The sequence below is a fragment of the Parus major genome, chromosome 2, assembly GCF_001522545.3.
Source record: "Parus major isolate Abel chromosome 2, Parus_major1.1, whole genome shotgun sequence".
Taxonomy (NCBI): domain Eukaryota; kingdom Metazoa; phylum Chordata; class Aves; order Passeriformes; family Paridae; genus Parus; species Parus major.
This window is the reverse complement of record NC_031769.1, coordinates 95,655,028-95,679,119: the sequence shown is the minus strand read 5'-3', so window position 1 is coordinate 95,679,119 and position 24,092 is coordinate 95,655,028. Positions and strand designations below refer to the sequence as shown.

The 24,092-nt window shown below is 34.7% G+C and overlaps 1 protein-coding gene across 1 annotated transcript in view; it reads left to right on the top strand.

Moving 5' to 3' along the window:
- Positions 1 to 24,092, top strand: part of DOK6 (docking protein 6) — a 249,295-nt gene that overhangs the window by 133,909 nt on the left and 91,294 nt on the right. The window contains exons 4-5 of the mRNA XM_015619506.3: positions 11,767 to 11,886; positions 21,582 to 21,771. Of these exons, the coding sequence (XP_015474992.1) occupies positions 11,767 to 11,886; positions 21,582 to 21,771 (310 nt within the window). The remainder of the gene's footprint in view (positions 1 to 11,766; positions 11,887 to 21,581; positions 21,772 to 24,092) is intronic.

Genomic DNA, 24,092 nt, shown 5'->3' with positions numbered 1-24,092 from the left:
GTGTTAAATATGTTCCTATAAAAATGAATCCAGTAAGAATGGCAAAATATCTAACTGTGTAGCTTCTGCTTTATATTTTAAACATCAACAATATTACTATGGTAAGTTAGTTTAAACACTTAAGGAGGTTAGCCTAAACCTTGCTATAGCTTGCAATCACCTTGCTGAAAAAATAAGAAGGGAATTAAATAGACAGCCTGACATTTATCTGTGCTTTTCTCTCTAGTGAAGGAAATTAATTAATGCAGGAAACTCAGAAAACCAATATAATTCCAAAATGTTTCTGCTCAGTGACAGTGTCAATCTTTTCCAAGTTTAGTACAACATCCATGACATCTATGTAATGCAAGAAGCAGTGCTCCCAGCATATGTCACTGGATATAGCAGTACTCTCCTGCTAATAAATGCTGTCCTTGCTGCTGGTACTCATCAGCAATAAAGTAGAAATCAGCAATATTCAGATATGTATGTAACCTCTACCTTATGTTTGTCTTACAATACTTCCAGCTTGTGCTGGGTATAAATAGTTTTCTTCTCATATGGCATTTTATATTGACATCACACATTTTTTTTCTGGAAAGAGATTATTATCTCTGGGAAGCATTTATTATTTGTCTATACAAATATGATTTAGATGAAGATATAGTTTACTATGGTTAAGAACCAGCTGAAAAGAAACTCTAAAAATGCTATATGTCATTGTCTAGTCCTTCAAAGGCAATGCCATGCTATACATTTCTTGATGTCTGGTTATATCCTTGGGTTCATATCCTATCAATATTTTTAATTTTAATTAAAATGTAGACATGATTATAATAAGAATTAATATTGTAAGACAACAATCTAAGTGAAAAGGCTTAATATCTTAATATCTAAAGGCTTATTTATAAAATCTATGACTGTATTAGGAGAAATGTGAGGAGGAAGAAGTTGGAAGGAGAGTTGTGTGTTTCTGCATGTGATTATGTTGATCTGCTTTATAGGCAGTTGGTAACTGCATGTCTGCTAAATTAAGAAAATAGCAATAGCCCATGAATTATGAGATTTTAAGTAATTTTATTTTTTAATGTTGTCACAGCTATAATTTTAATCTCCTTTGTGAATCAAATAGCTGACAGCATGTGAAAAATTGTATGTATGCTGATGAAGGCTATTATGAATTCTAATGTATATTATGAGTGCTTTCTTTTATGGAGGTCATGATGAAAAACTACAAATTTATAAGTCTAAGTAACACATTTGTAAAAATCTTCATTCAGATTTGGGAGTTTGTACTTAGAAGCATTATACATGTATTTGTTGATAAAAACTTTGAGCCCAAAGGGAGGGATCAAATCCCTCATGAGGGATCAAATCAAGGGAGTAAATTAAATTGTCAATTTTTTTCTGATATAAAAAGAAAAGGTTTCTCTCTTTCTAGCTCAGTAAAGCATTACTTTTCCAAAATGTCACTGTCATTTGTATAACACATTTTTTTCATGCTTCAATCTATTATATTGCAATGGTAGTTTTGGGCACAGAAACTGATTCCTTAATTATATATGCTATTTTGATTCTATGTAAAGGCATACGTTATGATTAATTGTGAAAATGTAAAGAATAATAATTGTCTGCCTACCCTTATCCAATTCCAGGAGAAAAAAAAAAAATAAAAATAATTATGTGTATAGTTGCTCTTTATTACTTGCTTGTTATGATCTCATTGTAACACTGTGATCCAGGAAAAAAAAAATCTAATGTCATACTTATTTGTTTATGACTAAATTAATCTGCCCCTGCTTACCCTCACATACCAAAAAATCAAGAGGGGCTTTTTTTTCATTTTTTTAATGCAGTGGTACTTAGGAGGAGGCCACTCCAAGCAGAAGAAAGAACAATATTTAGGTCAAGCATTTACTTGTTTAAAATCATTAATGCAGAAAGTAGGAAATGCATATAGCAGCATAAGAATTGTACTTTTGCCCATTAGTTGACCATGCTGATGGTGCTGAATAATTCCTTTTTAAATGACAGTGATCAATTTTCTCATCCCTACTGTTAAACCTCATTTCTCTGTAGAGTTTGTTTCCTGGGTTGCTTTCTCCACTAAAAGGTATCAGCCATGTATTTGAAGTTTAAGTCATGAGAAACTGGGAACTTTTGCCTAGAGTCTGAGTAAGGAACACAGAAGACCAGTCTTTGCCAGTGTATGGCTTCAATTCCTCCGAAAAGGCAAGGACATCCTTCCCCTCCCCTCTAGTTCTGTGTGTGCCTACAATTCACTTCACAAGTAACCTGTTAGTGGGCAATTGATCACCAGTGTGCATTAACTGCAGCTACATCTTCTGTAGATATTGTTTCTCACTGTATTCAGCCCCTCTGATTCACAGACCTAAATCCTAATCTTTTGCTGCAGTTCCTGCTTTATATGGTTCAAAAGATTAAACATTCTTTATACATTCATGGTAAGTTGTTTATCCTTAAATAAAGATTAAAGATTTGAAATAAAACAATCTTTCATCAATGAATCTCCAGTTAACATGCCTTAAACCATTTCAGCAGAGCTCTTGAAGTTTACAATGAGTTCATCTTGGTATGTTCTGTAAAATTGCATTCATCGTGACTTATTTTCTTGGAGGAAAATGACGCATAATTGAAGATGGATCTATTTACTGTTTGCCTGGTTCAGCAAAGGACATAGTTTTACTGTTCTGAATGTTAGAAGTCTACTGAATTAAAAAAGAATGTCCTATTAACTTAACAAAAATCTGGGTTATGAGTTTCAGCTTCAAGCAACTGTATCTTGTCGGGTAGTCATATGTGTATGTATGACACATACAATTACTAAGACATATGTGTATGTCTTAGTAATTGATCATGATGTAGAGATCTCATTGGTTTGTAGTAAAAACACAGGACATAAAATTTCATATTTTAGGTGCACTTTTTTTAGAAGATTGTTATTTACAGGAGTTGTTTGGGGTTTTTTTTCTGATTGGAAAGCATCTATTTTCATAGACATTCAAAGAATGTCTTTTCATAAAATACTTTCTAATTTAAATAATGTTTATGTGTATCAATTGTAAGAATCCACTTTATACTGGGAATAAAAGATACAAGTTTAAAATGAGAGTAAGGAATTGATAATGAAAAAGTAATCCCCTTTGGGTTTAAATTCTGTAGATGTGAAATTTGAGAAAGACTTCTCTAATTATATTTCCTTTGATACTAACTCTAGACTATGAACTTTTAAGATTTATTTCTTTGCAGTAGCACCACATTAAAAACCCCCAAGAATAAAGTGGAAGACACAGAGTCATTTTGAGCTAATACTTTGTTCTGCCTCAGAGTAGAGTTTTATGCAACTGAGAATCAAGTAGAGCACATACTGCATTATGATCTTAGATGATTTCAGTCAGAAGTTCTCTGTAATTGCTTTGAATGAGTTTCTTTACACTTCCAATGCCATAAAAACCGTCTTAACTCTCATAGTAGCAAGGACTCACATCTTCAAAACAATAGTTGTAGAGATTATGAGGATAAATTTTTGCATTTGTTGGGCAATGGAAACAGAAAGAAAAAAATGTATTCTTTCAGAAGTTTGTTATTATGAAAGTCACGTATAGTACCATGCAGGAAAAATTTCCTAGCCTCCTTACATCAGAAGAGGGCAACAATAGCACTGCCCTCTGTGCTCAGCCAAAATTGCACAACTTTTAATAAATCTTAAGTATTCATAGCTTGTAGTCTCTCTTTAACTGGGTATGTTTAGCCAAAGAAAAGAAAGGAGATTGCAAAAACATCTGTGTGTTAGTTACTGTGTGCTCCTATTGATTTAATGCAGAAGATATTCAGATGGCTCAAGTGAAAGTCATGTTCAAAGGCATAAGGGCAATGAAGCATGTAGTGTCAATAGTATGCAGTTTTTCTTCTCGAAAACAGTCATTTTCACCCTGACTTTGTAAAGGAAACTAATACTTTTAAAATTATTTATCTTATCTAACAATATTTCTGATCTTCAAATGACAAGAGTTGTCAATACTTTAAAGATAAAATTGAATATTTAACATATTGAAAAAAGAAAAGTGAAATTTAACCCTAGGGTTTGTACCAGTTTCTTTGGGTATTGGATTCTGTTTCTAGACCATAACTTAAACACTTGAAAAGGGAAAGGGGGCATACTTTTCATTTGAACAGAAGGTATTAAATTTCCCATGCATTTAAAAAACAGCACTATAACTTTCCCAAGAGGAATAAAAATGTTGTGGGAGTAGACTAAATCTGCAATACTACCAATTTTTAAGACAGAAAAATGCTATTGCTGACTGCCAGTCATGGGGTAGCAGCAAAAGTTGATGTGATAACATCCTCTGTGTGTTCTGTTCCTGGTGACAGACCTTTTTTGGACACTTGACTGATGGTGTTTATGCCATTCCCACTACAGACACGCTGCCTGAGGTTATTTTACTTTCATGCCATTGCAATTTAACATTAATAACAGTTGAAACAGGTATGAATTGACAGTCCTTGGGAACTGTATAATTCCCATGTCAGATTCTTGTTACTGGCCCGTTAGTTTCAGACAAAATGTAAATGTTTCTTCTATGTTTAGGCAGGTTTTCATAATTCTTTCTTTGCACTTTAAGAAAAGTTTGAATTGAGAGTGAAATTTTGCCAGGCATATTTTTGGGTAATGATGTCAGCTCTTTGTTGATCTTTTGGACATATTAAGGCTTGATAAACATTTTTTGGGTATAATGAGAGCCACTAGTCCCCAGCATGAAGTAGAATACATAATTTTTAAGAATACCTATAAATGTACCCCCAAGGACTAATATATCCACTAAATCACATTTTCTTCCTGGAATGGCGTCATTCATTTCTGTAGGACTAATCACAGACTAAGGTGATATGCACTTCTTTTTAATAGCAGAAATTGCCATTTTCATAAAGAAAAAAAAGGAAGCCAAATGTCCCATGTTGCATTAGTAAAAGTATCAAGCAAAAGGAATTACTTCCTTGTAGGCTTTCCAATTTCCCATACACTCTCCATTTTTCAAACAAGCCGTCTGAGTTCTGTTTCTGTATGAAAACTACATTCTCAAGCAGCATTGCATATGAGGAACTTTTCTTCTTGCTGGTTTAATGGACAAGAGTTTAATGGAAAGTAACATAAATATGATAAACCTTTTGAAATATGTTTCTTACCTTCAAAATGATTGACTTAACATTGTACATGTTTATATTATAGACAAGACAGTAGACGGACCGTAGAATAACCAGCCAAGTGCTGGTTATTCGAGCTGAAACTTTTTATCAGACCTGCAGAAACAAATGTGGTATTTTCATGAAAATGTCAGTTTTGATATGTCTCAATAAATACAGACATATACAGCTGGCTATTTGCAAACACAGGTACATAATTAGATTAATTATCAAAAGCCTGTTCTTGATAAATCTTGCATCTCCAGATAAGCGTGGCAGAAATAACAGTTTAAAAAGCTAATAAATGTCCTTTGGTAATTACTGCAATTAACTGTACTACCCTTATACCAACTCAATTTTAAAATAGCAAATAATTGGGAAATTAAAGTTTCTTTCAGGTTTTTTTTTTTTGCATAATACTTAGACCATATCTTTCTTCACTTAAAGTGCATTAGCAAAATTTACCAACAGATAAAGTTACAGAGTACGGGTTCAGATTATGTAGTTTTCATTTATCTTGATTGCTACATTATTCAGTATTTGTTTAAGGGAAAAAAAACCAACATATAATACTCGGATAAAAGGTATGTTTGTCTTTAAACTGATGGTATAGTCAAAAATATGTATGAATTTTAGTAGCTGTTATTAGTTCAACAGTAAGGATGTTATCGTATTAAAAAGTAGAAGTGACAAGTTTTTGAGAAACTTGACTCACCAACAGTATTTTCAAAGAATATTTTCAGGTCTCCTTTAACACATTTTCCCACTGCTAGAATATGTGGCATTTTCAGTGAATTAATATAATTTAACAGAATATGTGATTTTCTGTAATGACTTTCCTTTGAATTTTGATTCAATGATTTACACTTAAGTAAAAGCAGAACACTTTAGTCCAGGCAAAATATTCAAAAGTCACCATTCAAGAAAAATACTGGAAAGTTTCTCTAAAAGTAGTATTATTTGAAACACCAGGAAAAATTCTATATATGAGTCCCACATGTCATAAAATACCTTCAAATATAGCTGGTCAATAAAAAAAGTAATTTTAATAAACCAGTTGCTGTCAGAGTTGCAGCCCATTATCTCGGTTCCTTCCTACTTGAAAGCAAGTTTCAGTCTACATACAGACTGATTTTCTGTTCTTTTGCAATAAGTAGAATATATGTCTCTTCATTGTTTCCCAGCTATCACTTAATGAAAATTTTCCAAATTCATGCATAGGCAGTGTTAGTAATACATTATTATACAAAATAAGCTCTATCTCTGTTCCTCTGAGCAGAGATATGAAATAGCCACATTGCTTTTGATTTGCATGTGTTTGAGTGTGTGTAATGTGCTCTAGTAAAAGTACCCAAAGTAACAGAGACATGGTTAGATAACATATTTTAAATATTTATAAAATCAAATTATTTTCAAATCATCAAAGGATGATATATATCCTGATAAAGGATAGAAGTTTTCAAGGTATTATTGATTTTGATAAGAAATTACATGCCTGCCGGCAATAGTGTTATTTGCTAGTGAAAAACAGGATTAAGTTCCTTCCTCTATTTTATGTGGTGCACTATAATAGCACATCAATCCTGTGGGAATTCTGTAATATTTTTTCTTATTAACTTCTAATTAAGCCTGAGTGATTTTTAGAAGAGATAAACTGGAACATTTTTCAGTATCATCTTTCTTTCTTGATAGAGAATATCAGGTCTAAATCTTAGTAATCTGAACAGGAAAGTTCCTCCAGTTTCATTCAATATTTAGCTGGCTTTGCACCTCTTATAGACACCATTTAGAAGGTAGAAGAGCTAAACAATTTGTACAGCAAATACATAAAAATGTTTCAGAAATAAAGAAACTAACATTTCAGATCTGTACAGTTTGACATTAAGTAAAACACAAAGAAGTAAGTGAGGTTTTTTGATTCGCACAAGGACAAGGTTTGTTACCCCCTCTAATATTGTACATGTGCTATTTCCAACCTAAATTCTTAATCACATCACTTTATGTGGGCTGCATGAAGGAGAAGAGGTCTGTCTTTAGGAGGTGCATATAAATTAAGCCCATTTGTTTACAAATTCAATAAACTGCTGCTTACAATGGTGGAATGGATCTCCCAAAGCAGAGGACACTGGAATGAGCAGAAGGGGTCAGCACTTCGAGGCTTTATCTCAGCCTAGAGACATCCAACTGTGCTGGCAACTTGTGGTGGTGGGAGATGGAATGCTACTGTAGGATTGTGCCATGTGAACACAGAAGGAAAAGGTGAAAGAACATTAAGTTATAGGGATTCAGAAGGTGTTTGGTGAAGTCCACACACAAAATGCTTCCTAAGTTAGGAGTCTGAAAACAATCCTTCCTCTAGCCTTAGAGAACTAGAGGATCTAGAGGATTTCTATGGACAGTGAATTGAAATGTGTCTACTTACGTTTCATTGCCTCTCACCCCCTCTCTGTAGAGAATGTTGTGTATAATGATTTCTTTTGAAGTGTATGTAGCAGAAGAATGTTTTTACTATGACAAATGCCTATCTCTAACACCATTTGCCATTATTTCATCTTTGCTATTGTATCAACAAACCCACATCATCCTCTGGTATGTCCAAGACAGTGGGCTGACTGGGTACAGCACCACTGTAATCACCTAAGAACTGAAGCAGAAATGACATATAACTTCAAGCATAACCTAAAACTCAGGTGCAGGAAAACATTGCAAATGGCAAGCTGAGTAAAAGGTTTACGAATTTGTTCCTAGTAATATTTTTTATGCAATAAACAGTGCCTATTTAAGGTCTCCCATCTCTTTGCATTTTATCTCACCTCATGAGATTTGTATTGTAGCATTTTATAATTAAATAACAGTAAAGATAAAAATGCAAGTATTTTGATTTTATTTATAGCTGTGAAAGCATGCTATACAATTTATCATTCAGTCTAGGAATTCAGTTATCTTAAAAGGAAAATAAATTTTTCAATGACAGGTACCAGTTACGACTAAAAACTCTGCATTTACCACCAATAAATCTAATCTATATGCATTAAAGAGGACAGTTTTGCTGACACTTTTTTATGACTTGGTTCTACTGTGATATTTCATCTGCTTCAGTATATGCATGTAATCAAAATAAAGAAGTAACTGAGATATCTCTGTTTTCTGATGTGGTACCTGGAATTCTTAAAGATTGCTGCCATGACACATACATGCACTAAATTATAATAAATAATTTTTTGTATCATAAATAATATTTAATTGTTACCCAGAAACACAAGACATTCTGTAGACATTTTACACAAGAATGGCGGATTGCTTTATTGATGTGCATGGTGAAAGGAGAATCAAGGCTCTGGTTTTGAAAAGTAATTCACATGCTTCTAAAAAAACAGGTTTCACATGTCCATCAAGGAAAAGGTTGAAGGCAATTCCCTGCAAGTAAGCAATAGCTATCAGAATGCATTAGGCAGGACTAACTCATCCACTACCTTCATACCCTTGACCTTCCAGACACATTTGTAGATAATGTTGATTCTTCTGACAGCAGACACAAATCCTCACAGTTCTGTGGGAAGATATTTCTGTTCTGCATTGAAACGATATTTCCTGTAGCATTAAGTCAATCATTTTTGTAAGATAGAAATTTTGACTTATACAGCAGTACAATGCATGCTGTAGCCTACACTTTGCAAAATATAGTCATGATCTTAAAATGCTCATACTAAGATAAGTTTCTTCTGTATGGCAGTTGGAGAATGGTTTAATCTGGGCCCAATCATCAGTGTCTGGCAGCAATAAGGAAGCAGCTTAAAGTAAACTGCCAGTTGAACACTCTGAAAGGGGATTTCTGGATCCAAACTTTCAAGACCTAGGTGTTCCTGTAAAAGACAGAAGCAAGTAGATTGAGGAGACAAAAAAGCACACATAGAAGAAACAGCTTCCTAGAACACTTCATTTGCTTGTTTGTTTCCAAAAAACATCTACTGGAAATTTGGTGTGAGAATACATAGAAGCTGAGTTTGTTGCTTTTACGTGAGTTCTCTTTTGAATATATATTGATGTTAAGCTGGGTTTATGGGATTACCAGTGTGCTTCACTTTCTTCTCAGATATTTGTAATATTAGAAAGGTTAGGTTAGTGTTTGTTTACCATCATCTCATTCCACATTTTCAGTACAAGTCCTTTCAATCTGGGTGCAAGCACAATAATAAAAAAGTAATAAAATGAAGATTTTATAAAATACATAAAATGTTATATCCTGGCCACACTCCAGGAAAAATTGCAGGCTTTATATAGAGCTATGCATTATGTCAGCATATATATTGTTCTGTGACACAGTTTAGGCAGAAAAGAAGCCAAAAAACAACCATGGGAGCACTTTCCTGAATTTGCACTGTCACCTTTGTGCTACCAGCTTTGCCCATTGATTGCCCTGTCTTTATCTATAATTGGAAGCAGATCTTGGGCAATTGAATGGCACCTCAACTCTCTTACCTGTGCACTGGTGCCCTGCTCACTCACCCCATCCACATGCTGCCATAACAGGGCAGCATGTCTTGGGGTCCAGTTCTGTCATCTATCTCCCTGGCATGAAACCTCCTCCATGGGATTTATAAGGCATGGCTTCAGTTCAAAAGACCTCACAAGTATCCAAGGAAATGGCAAACGCTGAAGGAGAGGAAAGGAAGGGAAAATATTCGGGAAATTTCTTCATGTATGAGTAGAGTAATTTTGGAAATAGGCATTTAAACAAATTCATCTTGATTCTTTTAAAAGCTGTTTTAAAAAAAAAAATCTGGTTTAAAAGTAAATTTTTACTGCTTTTTAGAGATAAATCTATTCTTTCCTTACTTCTGTCAGGGAGGCTGTATCTGTATCTGTGTTGAAAAAACAATGCTGTTACCTCAATATTTTCTTTTCACCTACAAAGCTAAATGTCGTCTGTATTTTACTGACATAATATTCTCTTACCACTAGAAGGTGAGGATGCTATGAGAAGACCAACTTTGGGAATCTGTCTCCTGGGACAAAGGCTGCAATAAAGCAGGAAGGGTTAATGCACACCACTTTTCTAACAACACTCTGAAGAAGCACCCCCAAATTCTTGTGACAACAACCATATTTTGCTCTCAAAATTCCTTAAATAGGCTCTATTTAACAGTTATTGATAAACAGTTATCTCAGCTGTTTGTTTAGGAACTTAGTCAGCTGATAACCAGAATAACTCAGGAAAAATATGGATCTGTTCCTGGATTATTCAAGATGGTGAACAAAGGAAGGTATCCAAAGGTTCTTGGAGACCTGGAACTGCATACCTGTCTCCCTTTCTTGTCCAGCAAACATTTCTATGAGATCTATGTCTAACCAGGCAAGAATTTAAGGACTGTACCAGTTAAGCTTACAGGGGTTTTTCTCAGATAAAAAATTTCACTAATTTCAATGTTTCATCACCATTAAATGCATTGAGGCTTGCATGCAGTATTTTTCTCTCTCCAAGTTTCAGCAGTACATTGGAGAGATTGTCACAAAATTATTTTCCCAATGTCCCCAGAAACTGGACTGAAAAAACTGGCAGTTTTATGCAAACATTTCTAGATTACTGGAGTCACTCACTGTTGAGGAGGATCAGATAGAGACTGCCTGTGACCATGGAAACTCAGTGAGTGTGTGGTTCTGAGCCTGCTCTCCAGGAACTTTCCCTTAGGTGAAGTCTTTCCTGCAAATTCAAGACATTCAGGGTAGTTGAATGGTTTTTCTCGGTTCTAGTTTCACACTGTGTTAGCTCCAATTTGGGATGATGCTTGTTTGACCAATGCCAGGGATTTCATGATATTAAGTTTGGGTAGTGGATAGGATGAAGCTGAAGTAGAATGGGAGGATGTTGTGGTGTGTGGAGGAATTGCACCTTGTGGAATACACATTTTGGTGGGCTGGCAGATAGGGAGCTCTCATATTGCATCAATGGGATGCAATGGAGAACTCAGAAAGAACTGGGAGGTTTTGAATCTTCTTATAAATGTTTCAATAAATGCCCAAATTGCCCTGAGACTAAAAGAAGGTGAACAGAACTGAAGAAATTAATTATTCAGAATACCTTGACAGGCACAGGCTTTCACTACAGCAGAGAGGGAAGTTTGGCATTTGAAGAGCATTTTATAACCGTTTTTCCTTTGCTTTTAAGAAAATGCTCTAGCACCTTTAGAAAAAGAAAGTACTTTAAGAGTTCAGAATTGCCTAAAAAGCAGTAAAGAATATTTCAGCTACTATATATGAATTTTTTCTAAATTGCATTTTTTCTTTCAAGAAGGCCCACTAGAAATATACCGCCTTGAAAATTCATTATTCCTCTTCTTTGTTAACTCCATCTCCTATTCTCAAATTTGAGGATAGAAGATGCAGTCCTAATAGTGTAATCCTTTTTAAAATTTCATAAATTGAGGCAAAGAAATTAATGCGGGACTTTATGCTAATAACTCATGTTTCAACACAATCATATTGTGATAAACCTTGTCAGTAAGAAAGTATCAATTTAACTTCACCCTTTTTTATTTTTTTTAAAATATCAACATGAATGGATTTTTTTTTCTATTTCCTCAGAACTAGAGGCAGAGGAGTGGTGCAAACATCTTTGCATGGAATGTCTAGGGGCCAGGCTCAATGATATAAGTCTTGGGGAACCAGATTTGCTTGCTGCTGGAGTCCAGAGAGAACAAAATGGTAAGTAACTTTTTATTTTCTCCTAAATCAGTTCCTAGGTGATGTCCCATGTCATCTTTGCTTGTGCCTGTTGTTGTGAGGACCTTTGCTAGTAGCTAGAACCACATCATTAGTAACTAAGCATTTGGATATGCTTTTGAAGCTCAAGCTTAATTTTTTATACAAGTGGATGATTAAATTCCATGCCAAATAATACATATAGAGTGACTTCATGTCTTCATTGTGTTCAGATTTCCCTGTCATGGGAAATGATAGCCATGACCTTTCTGTTTCTGGAAATTATGGTTTTTGTGCAGAGGAATAAAGCAGCAGCTGTTGTTTTGCAGCCTTTTAAGGACGGTGATGAACATACCAACAGCAATTTGGACTGCAAAACACATATTTGCTTTAAACTCCTACCTGTCTTGAATATTGAAGTCAGGATCATCTAAATGCTGTCAAATATGGGTGAAAAGGGCAGAGACAGATGTCAGGCCTCACTAAGCCTGAGTTGTAAGTTTTCATCTAAAGGCTATTTGGATTAGACACATGCACAGAAAGAATGCTAGTGGATGGAATAGGCAATAACAAAAGAAAATCTGTGATTACCCTGTCATTTAATTCCTATTAATGAACACGAGGGCAACACAAAATGTGCTCATTTAGTCCTCCCTAAATTACAGCTCTCAATGATTATTACTGTCTTGATGCTCCTCTAAGATCCAATAGCTTTCAACAAAGTAATAACACACACTGCCTCAATGGTCATAAAATATCAAGCCAACTATCATTATAAACAAAATTATGTCATTAAATTATAGAATGTGTGGCACTATATTTATTATATTATTTCACTGAACGTAATAGTGCACAGCATGAAATATACAGAAATCTTTAAGGAATTTCGTTCAAAAAGCAGACATGTTGAAATGGGATTTAAAAGAAGTTCAAGCATTCATGAAGTTGTTTGCCTGCTATGAGACACAGAATTCAATTTGTAGTCTCAAACTACTTAACAAAAGGAGAGCTGCTAATGTTGTAGGAAAGTGATAATGATCAGACAGCACTCAGAGCATCCCATCTGCTATATGTTCATAGGCTATAGGTATAAAACTCATCTGCATGCTACTGAAGAGAGAACTGTGTGAACAGGTGGAGGTCTTTCACAAATGTGAAAGGAAATAAACCTTGTCATAAGCCTGGAATGTCAACAGAAAAGTAGTTTGAAATCATCAAGCTCTTTCTGCAGTGAATTCATGTACTCTCCAGCAGCTTTTAGACATAGATGACAAATATTGCATTTTATCATGTTCCTGAAAGAGATCCTGTTAGACACACGTGACCTCCAGGAGGCATATATATTTGTTCTGTTGTATGAACTAGTCTTGATTCAATTGCCGTAGTCTAGAAATTAATTGCAGTGTTACCAACCAGCATACACGAGCATAATTAGCATCTTTATTGTTCTAAGTAAATAAATGGAAGGAAACAAAGAGGCAAAGCATGTATTTGTTGTACAAATCACATGAATAATAATGCATGGAGGGTATCATTAGCTGTATTCTTTTAAAACAAGTGACTGAATACATATAATCCAATATTTGACGAGCATGCTCTGCTAAATCATTAGTTACAGTATCTCAAACAAGTAATTCTGATACCTATCCTCATCCTTCTCTCATCCCCTTGGTGCACATCTTTGCATTTTAATAAGCATGTTTGAAATTCAAAGTTGTCTTGTTCAGACGCAAAGCAAATTCTGTTGTGGGTGTGTTTTAATCAACTTGGAAGGAGGGAAAAGTGCAGAGATTCTTACTCTAGGTATGAAATCTGGCATTTTCTTCATTTATCTGTGCTGTAAGAACCTGCAGTTGCACTCAAATTCCTGCAGCAGATTTCTCCAGCTGAGTGGAACTGTGCCTTCAGTTTACACCGGTTACCTTATTCTGCAAACCTGGCAGTGTCATCCCCCATGTGACAGTGTGATTAAAAAGGTGACTAGTTCAAGGGTAGTATCATTTGGTGATTTGGGGGGAATAATTTCAGATCTTTAGTTTATTTTCTTGCACATTTTCCCCATACTGCAGCTTTTACACACATACCATCAAAAATGGTAGTTCAAAAGATACCTCAAAAACTTTTGAAAGTCTACTGAGCTTTTGCTTATAAATATTCTTGTTCAGCTTTTGACCTGAAACTGAAAGGTCAAAGTTAATTTTACAATTGGAATTTTGTGAACAGTGGCTATGTGTATGAAGTGTCTGAAATCTTGCTCTTTTTGAAAATGGCAGCTGTGTCACTCTCTGGATAAGTTTTTTTTTGTTGTTTTTTTTGTTGTTGTTGTTAAATAAAAGCTGAATACCAGTGTAGTACCTTTGAATGTCATTTCCTGAAAACATATTGCAAGTGTGTCAACTTCGTAGAACTCATCTTGACTTAGTAAATGTATTAATGCTTACTTGAAACAGAGATGTGAGAATACAGTTTGTAAAACGTGTAACAGAGTCTCAGCATCTAGTTTTATGCGACTTCTGTTGCCTGACCCATGAAAAGGCTTTCTTTCAGGTCACTGAACAAAAGACGTCTCTTATTGTTTGAGCAAGACCACAGATTGTAATAAATATTATAGTGTTAATGGGTTTTCACTTTTGGATATTTTTTTCACAGTTTTAAAGGCTAAATATGAATAATGGTGTCATACTGTTCATATCTCTATGATATAACAGGTGTTAATGCATTAATGCCAAAAGAACAGGTATATTAAGCATTAATTGTGTCCCATTCTACTGAGGTTTTTTCAAATAGTTACTTTTCACTAAAGGTTTTCCGAAATGTGTAAAATTTGATAACAATACTTCCTTGGACTAGAAAAACTAGCCTAAGAAGGTGGGTTTTTTCATGAGCTGCTTTACCTTTTCCAAGAGATTATATTTTTAATATGCAGTGTTCTTCATGTGTTCAACTACTTCTCATTCTTGTTCTCAAAGGACATTTTAATGATGTAAGGGTATTCACCAAATGCATCAGATAAATAAATTTGCTCTTTCTTGAAAAAAAACCCCAATGTTCTGATGTGTAGATTTCTAGGTTTTTTGCTGTATATGACACCAAAGCCACTACCCTCAGTTTGCAACATTTGAAATAATTTGAAATAATTTTTGTCATTGTTATTGCCCTGGGGCCACTAAAATTGCTATATGCTACTTGTATTTTTATACACAAAAAATACAAATTTCAGAAAATGCATAGTAAAGAAAATATGCATGGTTTCTATCATTTGTGTAATACCTCTTTTTATTATTTTTGAGCCTGTTTATACTCCCAGTCTTGCTCTTGTGGTTCTTCTGAGATGAGCTTTAGATTTGAGACAGGAAGACACCTGATTCTCTGTGTCAGGAATGCGACAACATGGTTTGCAAAACAATTTACTGTGAAGTCTGGCAAAACTGCTGTTTGGCGTGCAAAGGCCATAGAATCACAAGGCAGTTCTGTCACATGACAATAGAAATTTAAGGTACCTGAAAGAGGCATTCTTTTATAGTTGTGAGTTGGTCAGTAAGTGCCAGTGAGATCTGTTTCAGTGTAGTTGCGCTGTTGTTTGGGCTTCCAGCACCAAGCAGTTCTGCAGCGGTGACAACAAAACAAGGCAAGCTGCAGAGCTGCTCTGCTTATAGCAGAGACCTCTGCTACTGTGTCTTGTAGGAAGGATAGGGAAGACATCTAAGCAACTCTTGTGCAAAGCACATCAGTAACAAGAAGCTTCTCACTGGATTTCAGCTCCATTATTGCTTTCCAGAAGTATTACCACAAGTCTTGCTGTATGAACTCTGCTGCAGAAAATTACTATTAGGTGGTTTTCTTTTTAAATTTAAGGTTCACAACTAATGGTTGCTTAGCTTGGAATGATGCACAAATTCCAATTTAAGTGAGATGTGAAATGAAGCTTCTTTTGCTCTCCAACCATTTTACCTTCTCTTTTCTGCTAATCTAAGTGATTGGTTGGTGTACCTCAGCCCTATAGCAGCAACCTTGTTTCTGTTTAAATTTATTTTCACACCGAACATGGTCTCTAGTGATTATAAATTTCCTTTTAGATTATTTTCTAAAGTATTAAAATACCATATGAAAGCAAGAGCAGTAGATATCTCACTTCAGAATCCTATTCAGGTAATTAATTTAATATAATGGCAGTGAAGCTTTATATGTAATGATAAGACAAATAATAATACACAGTTATAATTCAATGAAATAAAATCTGGACTAAGTTGGATCTGATTACGCTGTTGACAAGTCTTCTAAGCAATGTGCTGTGATTCTTATATGCACATTTCAAAATCCTTAGGTTTCTCAAGCTGCTGCTAGATGAAGAAGTTGTGAATGTAGAGTGGAAGAATTGGAAGTTTCCTTTCCAGCTCTCAATGCATTTGGAAGCATTTGCAATACACACCAAAACATTTTATAATTTTATTTAATGATAAAAACAAATCCTGGGGTTGTGGGGTTATTTTTTAATTCTTATCTTCCCAGGTGATGACATAGCTGGAATTTCTCCATTCTCACAATGGACAATGTGCCCAATGTGTCGCTATTTTCATTCTTTATAAAAGGAAGCAATTTGAAAGATGTCATCCAAATGGACAATGTAAAATGACAGACTGTATTTACTGTGAAAAAGAAATCAGAATATTCAAGATAATATTGGTTTAAAAAGCATTATGTGTAGACTCTTAATAAATTCACTTTTTAGGAGTAGGTGCTTCTATTTGGTGAAGACACAATTCCTGTCAGTTTGAACACTAAATAGCACTGAAATACCTGAATACTTGTACTAAACCATTTTCTGATAAAGTTTACTTGTAAACCTGATGTAAAACCTAAAGAAAATGGGCAAATGTTAAATGCAGATTTTTAAACTGAAGGCCAGACCCATCCTTTGCTGCTGTATCTTATATACTTCTAACTCATTCCTGTGATATCAATCAATACGACGCTTTCTAATTATGTGTTTTAAGGCTTTAATTTCTTTAAAAAAACTATTCCATTTCAAACCAAATTTTTATTTTCAAAATCTGGAAAAGTTTGAAAGATAATTGAATTTTTGCTTTTCCTCCCTGCCTAATATTTAAATTGGTATTTCATAAAATTACTTCTTTTGTAAGGTTTTTCTTCTTTCATAACATTGGTTTTACCTTCCTTTTTTTATTTAAAAACCTTACACAGGAGCAGCAGTACTGCTTCCTGGACTTTAATTGCAAGAAACTCATTAATTCTTGTTAGTAAAAATGTAGCTTTTCATAGTGAGCAAAGTCCTTGAATCCTCAGAAGAGGATTATGAAGCATTTCTTTGTGGTACGTATTGAGATTACAAACTACAGCCAAAGCAGAGAGACTTTGTAATTACATTCACAGAGCTGACGTGTTTTAGGGCATTTTCTAGGGTCTGTAGAATCTCTATAATTTAATACATAAAAGCACTTTGCATGTTTTTTTATTCATCTTCTGTTATCCTTAATCCATTTTTATGCAATAGGTTTGTTTGCTGGTTTTGTTTTTTTTTAAATAAATGAAACACAGACACCTTTATTCAGAAAAGTAAGGTGTTTACAGTTTTAATGTTAATCCAGTGATACATCATTTTCTTCTCTACCTTACTGCTTACCAGTGAAACAATTTGAAGTATTTGCCCACCTTTATATTTTTATTGAGATGCTCACATTTTTAATGGAAACAAAGTAGAATATTTATAAGCAAAGGAAAAATCTTGATTCTGAAATCCTGGTTCCCACTGAGTACAGCAGAAGGGAAACATTCTAATAGCCCTGAGATATGAATAAAAACAAAATGCTGCACATTCAAGACTTTAAGCTCTCTTTCCACCTGAAAATTAGCCACAGTTGGTCAGCAGCAGAAGTCGCATAGGTGTAGGAGTTTCTTTCACATACAAACAGAATATTTGCTTTCAGAACCTCTACTTATTTATATAGGGCCCACCAACCCGACTGTCTCCTTCTATAAGTAATTTTTTACCCGTCATTAAAGCTAAAATAAAACCAAGCATCTGGATTGCAAGATTGCAGTGTCATCTGGTTGGTTTTTCAGCTGGGATGATTTAACCAGAGGAATGCAGTGATAGAATGGCAGAATCAGAGTTGCTGGGCTCCAGTCATTTTGCTCCCCCAGTACAGCTGGAAGGCTGAGAGCGTTTTGGAGTTGCTGCCAAGTCTCCGTCTCAGTCAATATGCTCATTTTCATAAAGACTCCTATGCTCCTATGCCCTGGAAAGCATTATTAAATGTAGTCTTTTCAAAGCCCAAGTGCTAAACACCTTTACATGCACTAAGTCTATGATGAAACATTGCTGTGCTTATTCAAGATGAGAAAGAGCAGTCACATTGAATGGAATAATAAGTGTAGCAATATATCAGCATTTTTTCTCTCATTCTGGCTCCCCTACTCCCTGAACTTTGCTCACACCAGTTTAGAGAAGGGAGGAGGATAGGAATCCTAAATGCTGAGGAACCATGCCCAGTTCCAGTCTTATCTCGTCCAACAATATAACATCTACTTGTTTGGTTTCTTCCACCTCCCTGCTTTCTGGTTCCCTTATCAATTTCTATTTGCTTAGTCTTACTAACCAATGAACTGATATTATCTCATCCTACTCATATGCAGACAATATCTGAACCAAAGAGAAGCAAAATAACCTATTTATTCAATGTCATTCAGAAGATTTAGTGTCAGAATTCAGCTGGGATTCCCAAATCTGGCCTATGATGAATGGGTTGTTTTTGCTTCTATAAGTATAAGGGCAAAACATGCCACTAAGGATGGAATGACTGTATTACCATTAGCTAGATACCTGCTCAAATATTTTCTGAAATGGAAAAATTGGACCCTGCATGTTAATTAACAAAACCGTTAAATAGTGTCTATACCTTTCCATGTCCTCAGCTGCCCGCTAGTCAAAAGTATAGTTTTTGTTCCAAAAGCAAATCTATCCATCCTCAATCTTCTCCGGCACATATGTTTGTACTTTTGTTTTTCTTGCCAATTTGATTCAGTTCCAAGGGTGCTACGTTTTGCCCTGCAGCTGATGTTCACTTTAATCAGACATACTTTCTTTAATCCCTGACATCTCACCTTAGACACTGACCTCCCATGCAAAGTCAGCAAATGTCTTCTGACAGTTTGAGGATACCATATGTCCTGAATGCCCTTCATGCAATAATATCCTCAAACACATCAGAGAAGTTGAGCATTTCACAACTATCCCAGTAACATCTAAAGCAAGTTGAAATATTTTGTGCCTTCCACACAACAGTTTAATGTTTACTTCAAAAAATAATTGTACCTTTTCATTTTCTCTGCTGTCTGAGGCAATCTGTCGGTGAAGAATTTTCATTCTCATATAGTAATCCCATCCCCCCACTGTGTTATTTCGTGTCATGCAAGACAGAAGGAGCTGACAGGCCAGTTACTGCATCTTTCTTTCAAATAGAGGAGGGAAGTAGCAATAACTGACAGCACAGCAGTGCAAAGCTGGAGTCTAATATATGATAAAGTCACACCTACACAGTTGTGAGGAATTTCTCTGTGACAATCCCAATGACATAAGGATAGTGAAGAGGTGTATATACATATACATATACATATACATACACATACATATATTTTATATTTATATAAAAATATCCAGTGCAAAGTGAAAGTTACCTTTTTCACCACCATTCCCTTCCCACTACAGTCTTTGACCCATTAATCCCAAGTGTGAGTCCTTCCATTTAGTTTAGTAGGCATTACATTAGACCCCTGCCCCATGCACTCCTCTGAGCATTAGGGGAAATTCTCCTTGGTGATCTCAGCATCCTCTGCTCAGCTATTTGTGCTTTGTGTCACAAGACTTTCACGAAATGTCTGGAGTTTCACACATGGGATCCTAGTCATAAAATTAAACTTCTAGGGCTGAAACCCATTAGTGTGACTAATGAGAGCTTGGGCCTGGGAGAAGAGGTTGTGGCTAAATGAATCAATTGGGGAGTCATTAATAGGACAAAATTAAATTGACTGAAACAGAACAACATTGGGGATGACAAGTTTACTTATAGCTATGCAGCATTTTTTATTGCTCAGCCAGCAGTTCCTTGCTTTCTCTAATTCCTCAAACTTTTGCTGCTTTATTCACACACAAAAACTCACCCACATTTATAATATATATTAAATTATAAATATATTAAAATATTAATTGAAATTAATATTTTAATTTTTTGTCAAAATATATATATATATATCAAATGTTTAAAATTTAGAGACATAATGTCTATGATACTGGATTTCAAACAGAACAGGAAGCTAATTTTGAGTGTGGTAATGAATTTCTCTCACTTAAATTTAAATTCCTGCCTAATTTCTATGAGGACACTGTGAGAAAATTCAGTTCCAATGGTGGATTAAAAATATTCCACACCAAACCCTTTTTACTCTATCAAGTAATTGGAGGCAATTTTCCTATCAGTTGTCCCTCTAAAAAACATTTTCCTAATTTCGTTGTTGAATAAGCATTGCTCATGCTCATACTTTAAATTGTTCTTAACTTTTTTGTTGTCAATACCCTTCAGGCAGTAGAACAGACATTTTGCATTTTTGCCCATTTCAAAGATGAAAAAAAACTGTGAGAGGAAAGTAGTGAATGTACTGCACTTTCCCATATGATGCTATTAAGCCCTAATATTGCAATGCGTGTAGCATTAAAGTATTGGCTGGCACTTCCAACTAAACAACAAGTTTTTCATTTTTTTGTGGAAGCAACTCATAGAAGCATTAGTTAGCCTTCAAAGAAAATCACATTTTTATTTACATTTCTCTTCTTAATAATGTTTACTTTCTTCCATATGAGTTAATGGTGTTTTACATCATCTTGTTTTTTTCCCTTTTTTTTTTCCTTTTTTTATGTTTTTGTTTTTTGGGGTTTTTTTTCATTGCTTATTAAATCACATGCAATTCAGGTACTTCAGAAAATTATTAATGCCCTTGACCTCCTACTGCAATAAGTGCACTTTGCAAGTGAAGTGCAGCTGATAATGATTGATGTCATGACCATAATAATATATCATGTTGAATCAGATGTTTCAAGAAAGCAACAGATGATTGAAATTGTTATTAATTTTGCAAATAAGAATGACTTTTGCAAATAAACAGAAACTGAATGCAAGGAATGTAATTATTAACAAGCTATGATAAGTAAGCTTGGATTTGCAATTTCAAGGACAGCTTTTCTAAGAGGCAATGGTTTCACATACATATTTTGCCAGAATACCTTTAGCTCAGCTCTTTGAGAGAGGAGTCTCTGTCAGAGTTCTTGTCATTACGAATTTTGATTTATAAAGAGTCATGGACTTTTACACGAGGGTTAAAAAAGGACCTAGGTAAAGGTGCTGGGAACATATGTCCAAGAGGACTATGCAGATCATCTGTGAAAGATGTTTCAGACTGCTGCATCATTTATAAGGAAAATGAAATGAAGATGGTTTTCCTTTTACTCCTCTCTTTTGCACTAGTAGGACTGCTGAAGCATTTCTGGATCGTCACCTCTGTTAAAGCCAGAAATTTGGCTGTGATTTCTGGATCATCAGAACTAAAGACTTTCAAGTTCAATTTTTTTTTTCCCAGTATAAGATCTTGCTTTAACCTGTGATGTCTTACTTTGTGTTTTTTTCCAGAACGATTCAATGTATACCTTATGCCTACACCAAATTTAGATATCTATGGGGAATGTACAATGCAGATCACACATGAAAACATCTATCTCTGGGACATCCACAATGCCAAGGTCAAGCTGGTCATGTGGCCTCTGAGCTCTTTGAGGAGATACGGACGTGACTCAACGTGGTTTACATTTGAGTCTGGAAGGTAAGAGCTAAGGAGATGCAAAAAAAGGAATAAAGCAGTGGGGCTTTTTTGAATAAGCAATATGATAAGGTAGATAAGCCTCTCCTTATAAAGCAAGACAGAATACATGGCCTCTCCATAGACTTCCCATTGCTGAATATTACTTTTCAATATATTCAGGCCAGTGTCTGAAATAAACGTTAATATGCCTCACATTAAAAATGAGCTTAAGCTTCCTCTGACTTTTATTTAACTCTGATTGAAATGTCATTCTTAATGTTTATGAGTCTCGTTGTGCTTAAACACTAGTATGGTATGATTTGAGTACTTTTGATGTAGAAGAAATTAATTCTGGATCATGGAAAAGGCTCATCACACAAGTATGAATGGAATAACTTCCATTACAGTGGCTATTACTCTTTTTGGATGTTCCTGATGACTGATTGTCACCCTAGAGTATAATTGCAAGCAGCACTACAGAGAACATTGTGAACCCATAAAAAGGCTAGCTCTTTTTCCTGCCTGCAGTTTTAATCCTCATTCCCATTTCCATCTTCAGATCAGTTTTAAATTTCCATAGAGCTCTGTTTTTCCTCTCTTTCATATCTTTTTAATGCATTTCATATCTTGCCATTAGGTTCACTGCCTTTTCTGCATTTTGTGCACAAAAATAATTCTGCATTTAGCTCTCCCTCTGGTGGTGTTTCAACTTGTATTTTATGGTTCTAGACTATTGTTTTTTATGGTTTGATTTGGGTTTTTTTATGGCTCGTCATACTCCTTTATGAGGAGGCTGAATTTCCTGAAACAATCTGTGAAATTACAGGTGTCTCTACACTCTTGGGTTAGGCACACTATCTTATTAAAAAAATCTTTATATGCCTTTTGGTCTAGACTTATTCACTACTATTAACAAAAAAGTACAGTTTGTGATCAGAAACAAAACCATGGATCACTGTACCATCTTTCCTCTGCCATTTCCATAACTGGGAGTTACCATTTTAGGAGTAATTTGTATATCCAGACTGCTGTCACTAGACCTTTTTAGAATTCTGTTAGTTTTCTGTGATGAGTTCACATGAAGACATCACTGGGTTTCTTTATTTAATATTTTTTAGTAAAAACAATCAAAGCTGACCCATGTTTCAACTTGATTTCAGTGATTAAGCTGAAGGATTTATTCAAATATACAATTTTAGCCTGAATTAGCATTTCAAGCCTCCTACAGTATTTTAATTCCATTTCAAGCCTCCTACAGTATTTTAATTCCATGCTAGTACCTGAATATCATCTGCTCCTATAGTCCATGAACCATATGACCTGATGAAAAGTGGATTGTTTTCCTGTGTTTTATTATTATGAGATAGCTCTGCCTTTATCTGTCATGCTTTATTGTCTTTGATCTGATTCCTCCCTTTTTGCTTGCTTGGGAGTACTTTATCTATCTGATTTGGAAATGCATAGATGTAAAAAAATAGGGCTGGAGAAAAGCTGGTATCTTCAATAACATCTGAAGGCTATATGGGGCAATAATAGCACTCATTTTAAAATCTGTTGTTGATTTGCTTAGGGTTTTGCTTATTTTAATTTTTTTTAATCAACAAATCATCTTTCTCATCTTTCTGAACATGATTTTCTTTGTTCCCTAATCTGCTAGTACCTTAATACAATAAATTCCTGATGCATGTTGTTTTATCAGAAGTGAAGCACTCATCCATGTTTTATGAGAACGTTATGCAGTAAAAGTGTTGTTGCTTTAATTTTTCCCTAAGGCTTAAATATCAAATGTAGGCAATTGCTTTAAAGGAAATATTTTTAAATAGGTTATTATGTTTTAGTGTGTTTTAGCAGATATCCAGTATATGTGTATGAGGTTTGCATGAACATTAGGAGCTTGGTTTTATATATTTATTTTACATCCTGAGTTTTGGTATTACTTTGAGAAAATAAATCCCTTCAATAACATAAATGGACATACTCACAAAGAGGTACTATGTTAAATAAATTGATCATAATTAAGCTTTTTGACAAGTTTATCTTTTAATAAATATACTGCTTTTCATTTAAATGGAATATGGACTTGCATGTATTAAACTGAACTGCTCTCTTGTCTAATGAAATTCAGTGACTACACAATTTTAAAAAATGCCTAAAATATGGAAGGAATGAACTCAGATTCTGAGTTCTGTCAGATTTTAACGTTTAATTTGCTAGATTTTTCTGTTTAGTTCTGCGCTGAATTTGAGTTTGTAAATATGGGTCTTTGCACTACCTATGAAGTTAGATTTGTTTTTATTTTTTATTATTTATTGAACCAATGAAAGTAAGTATTCCTTGCTTGG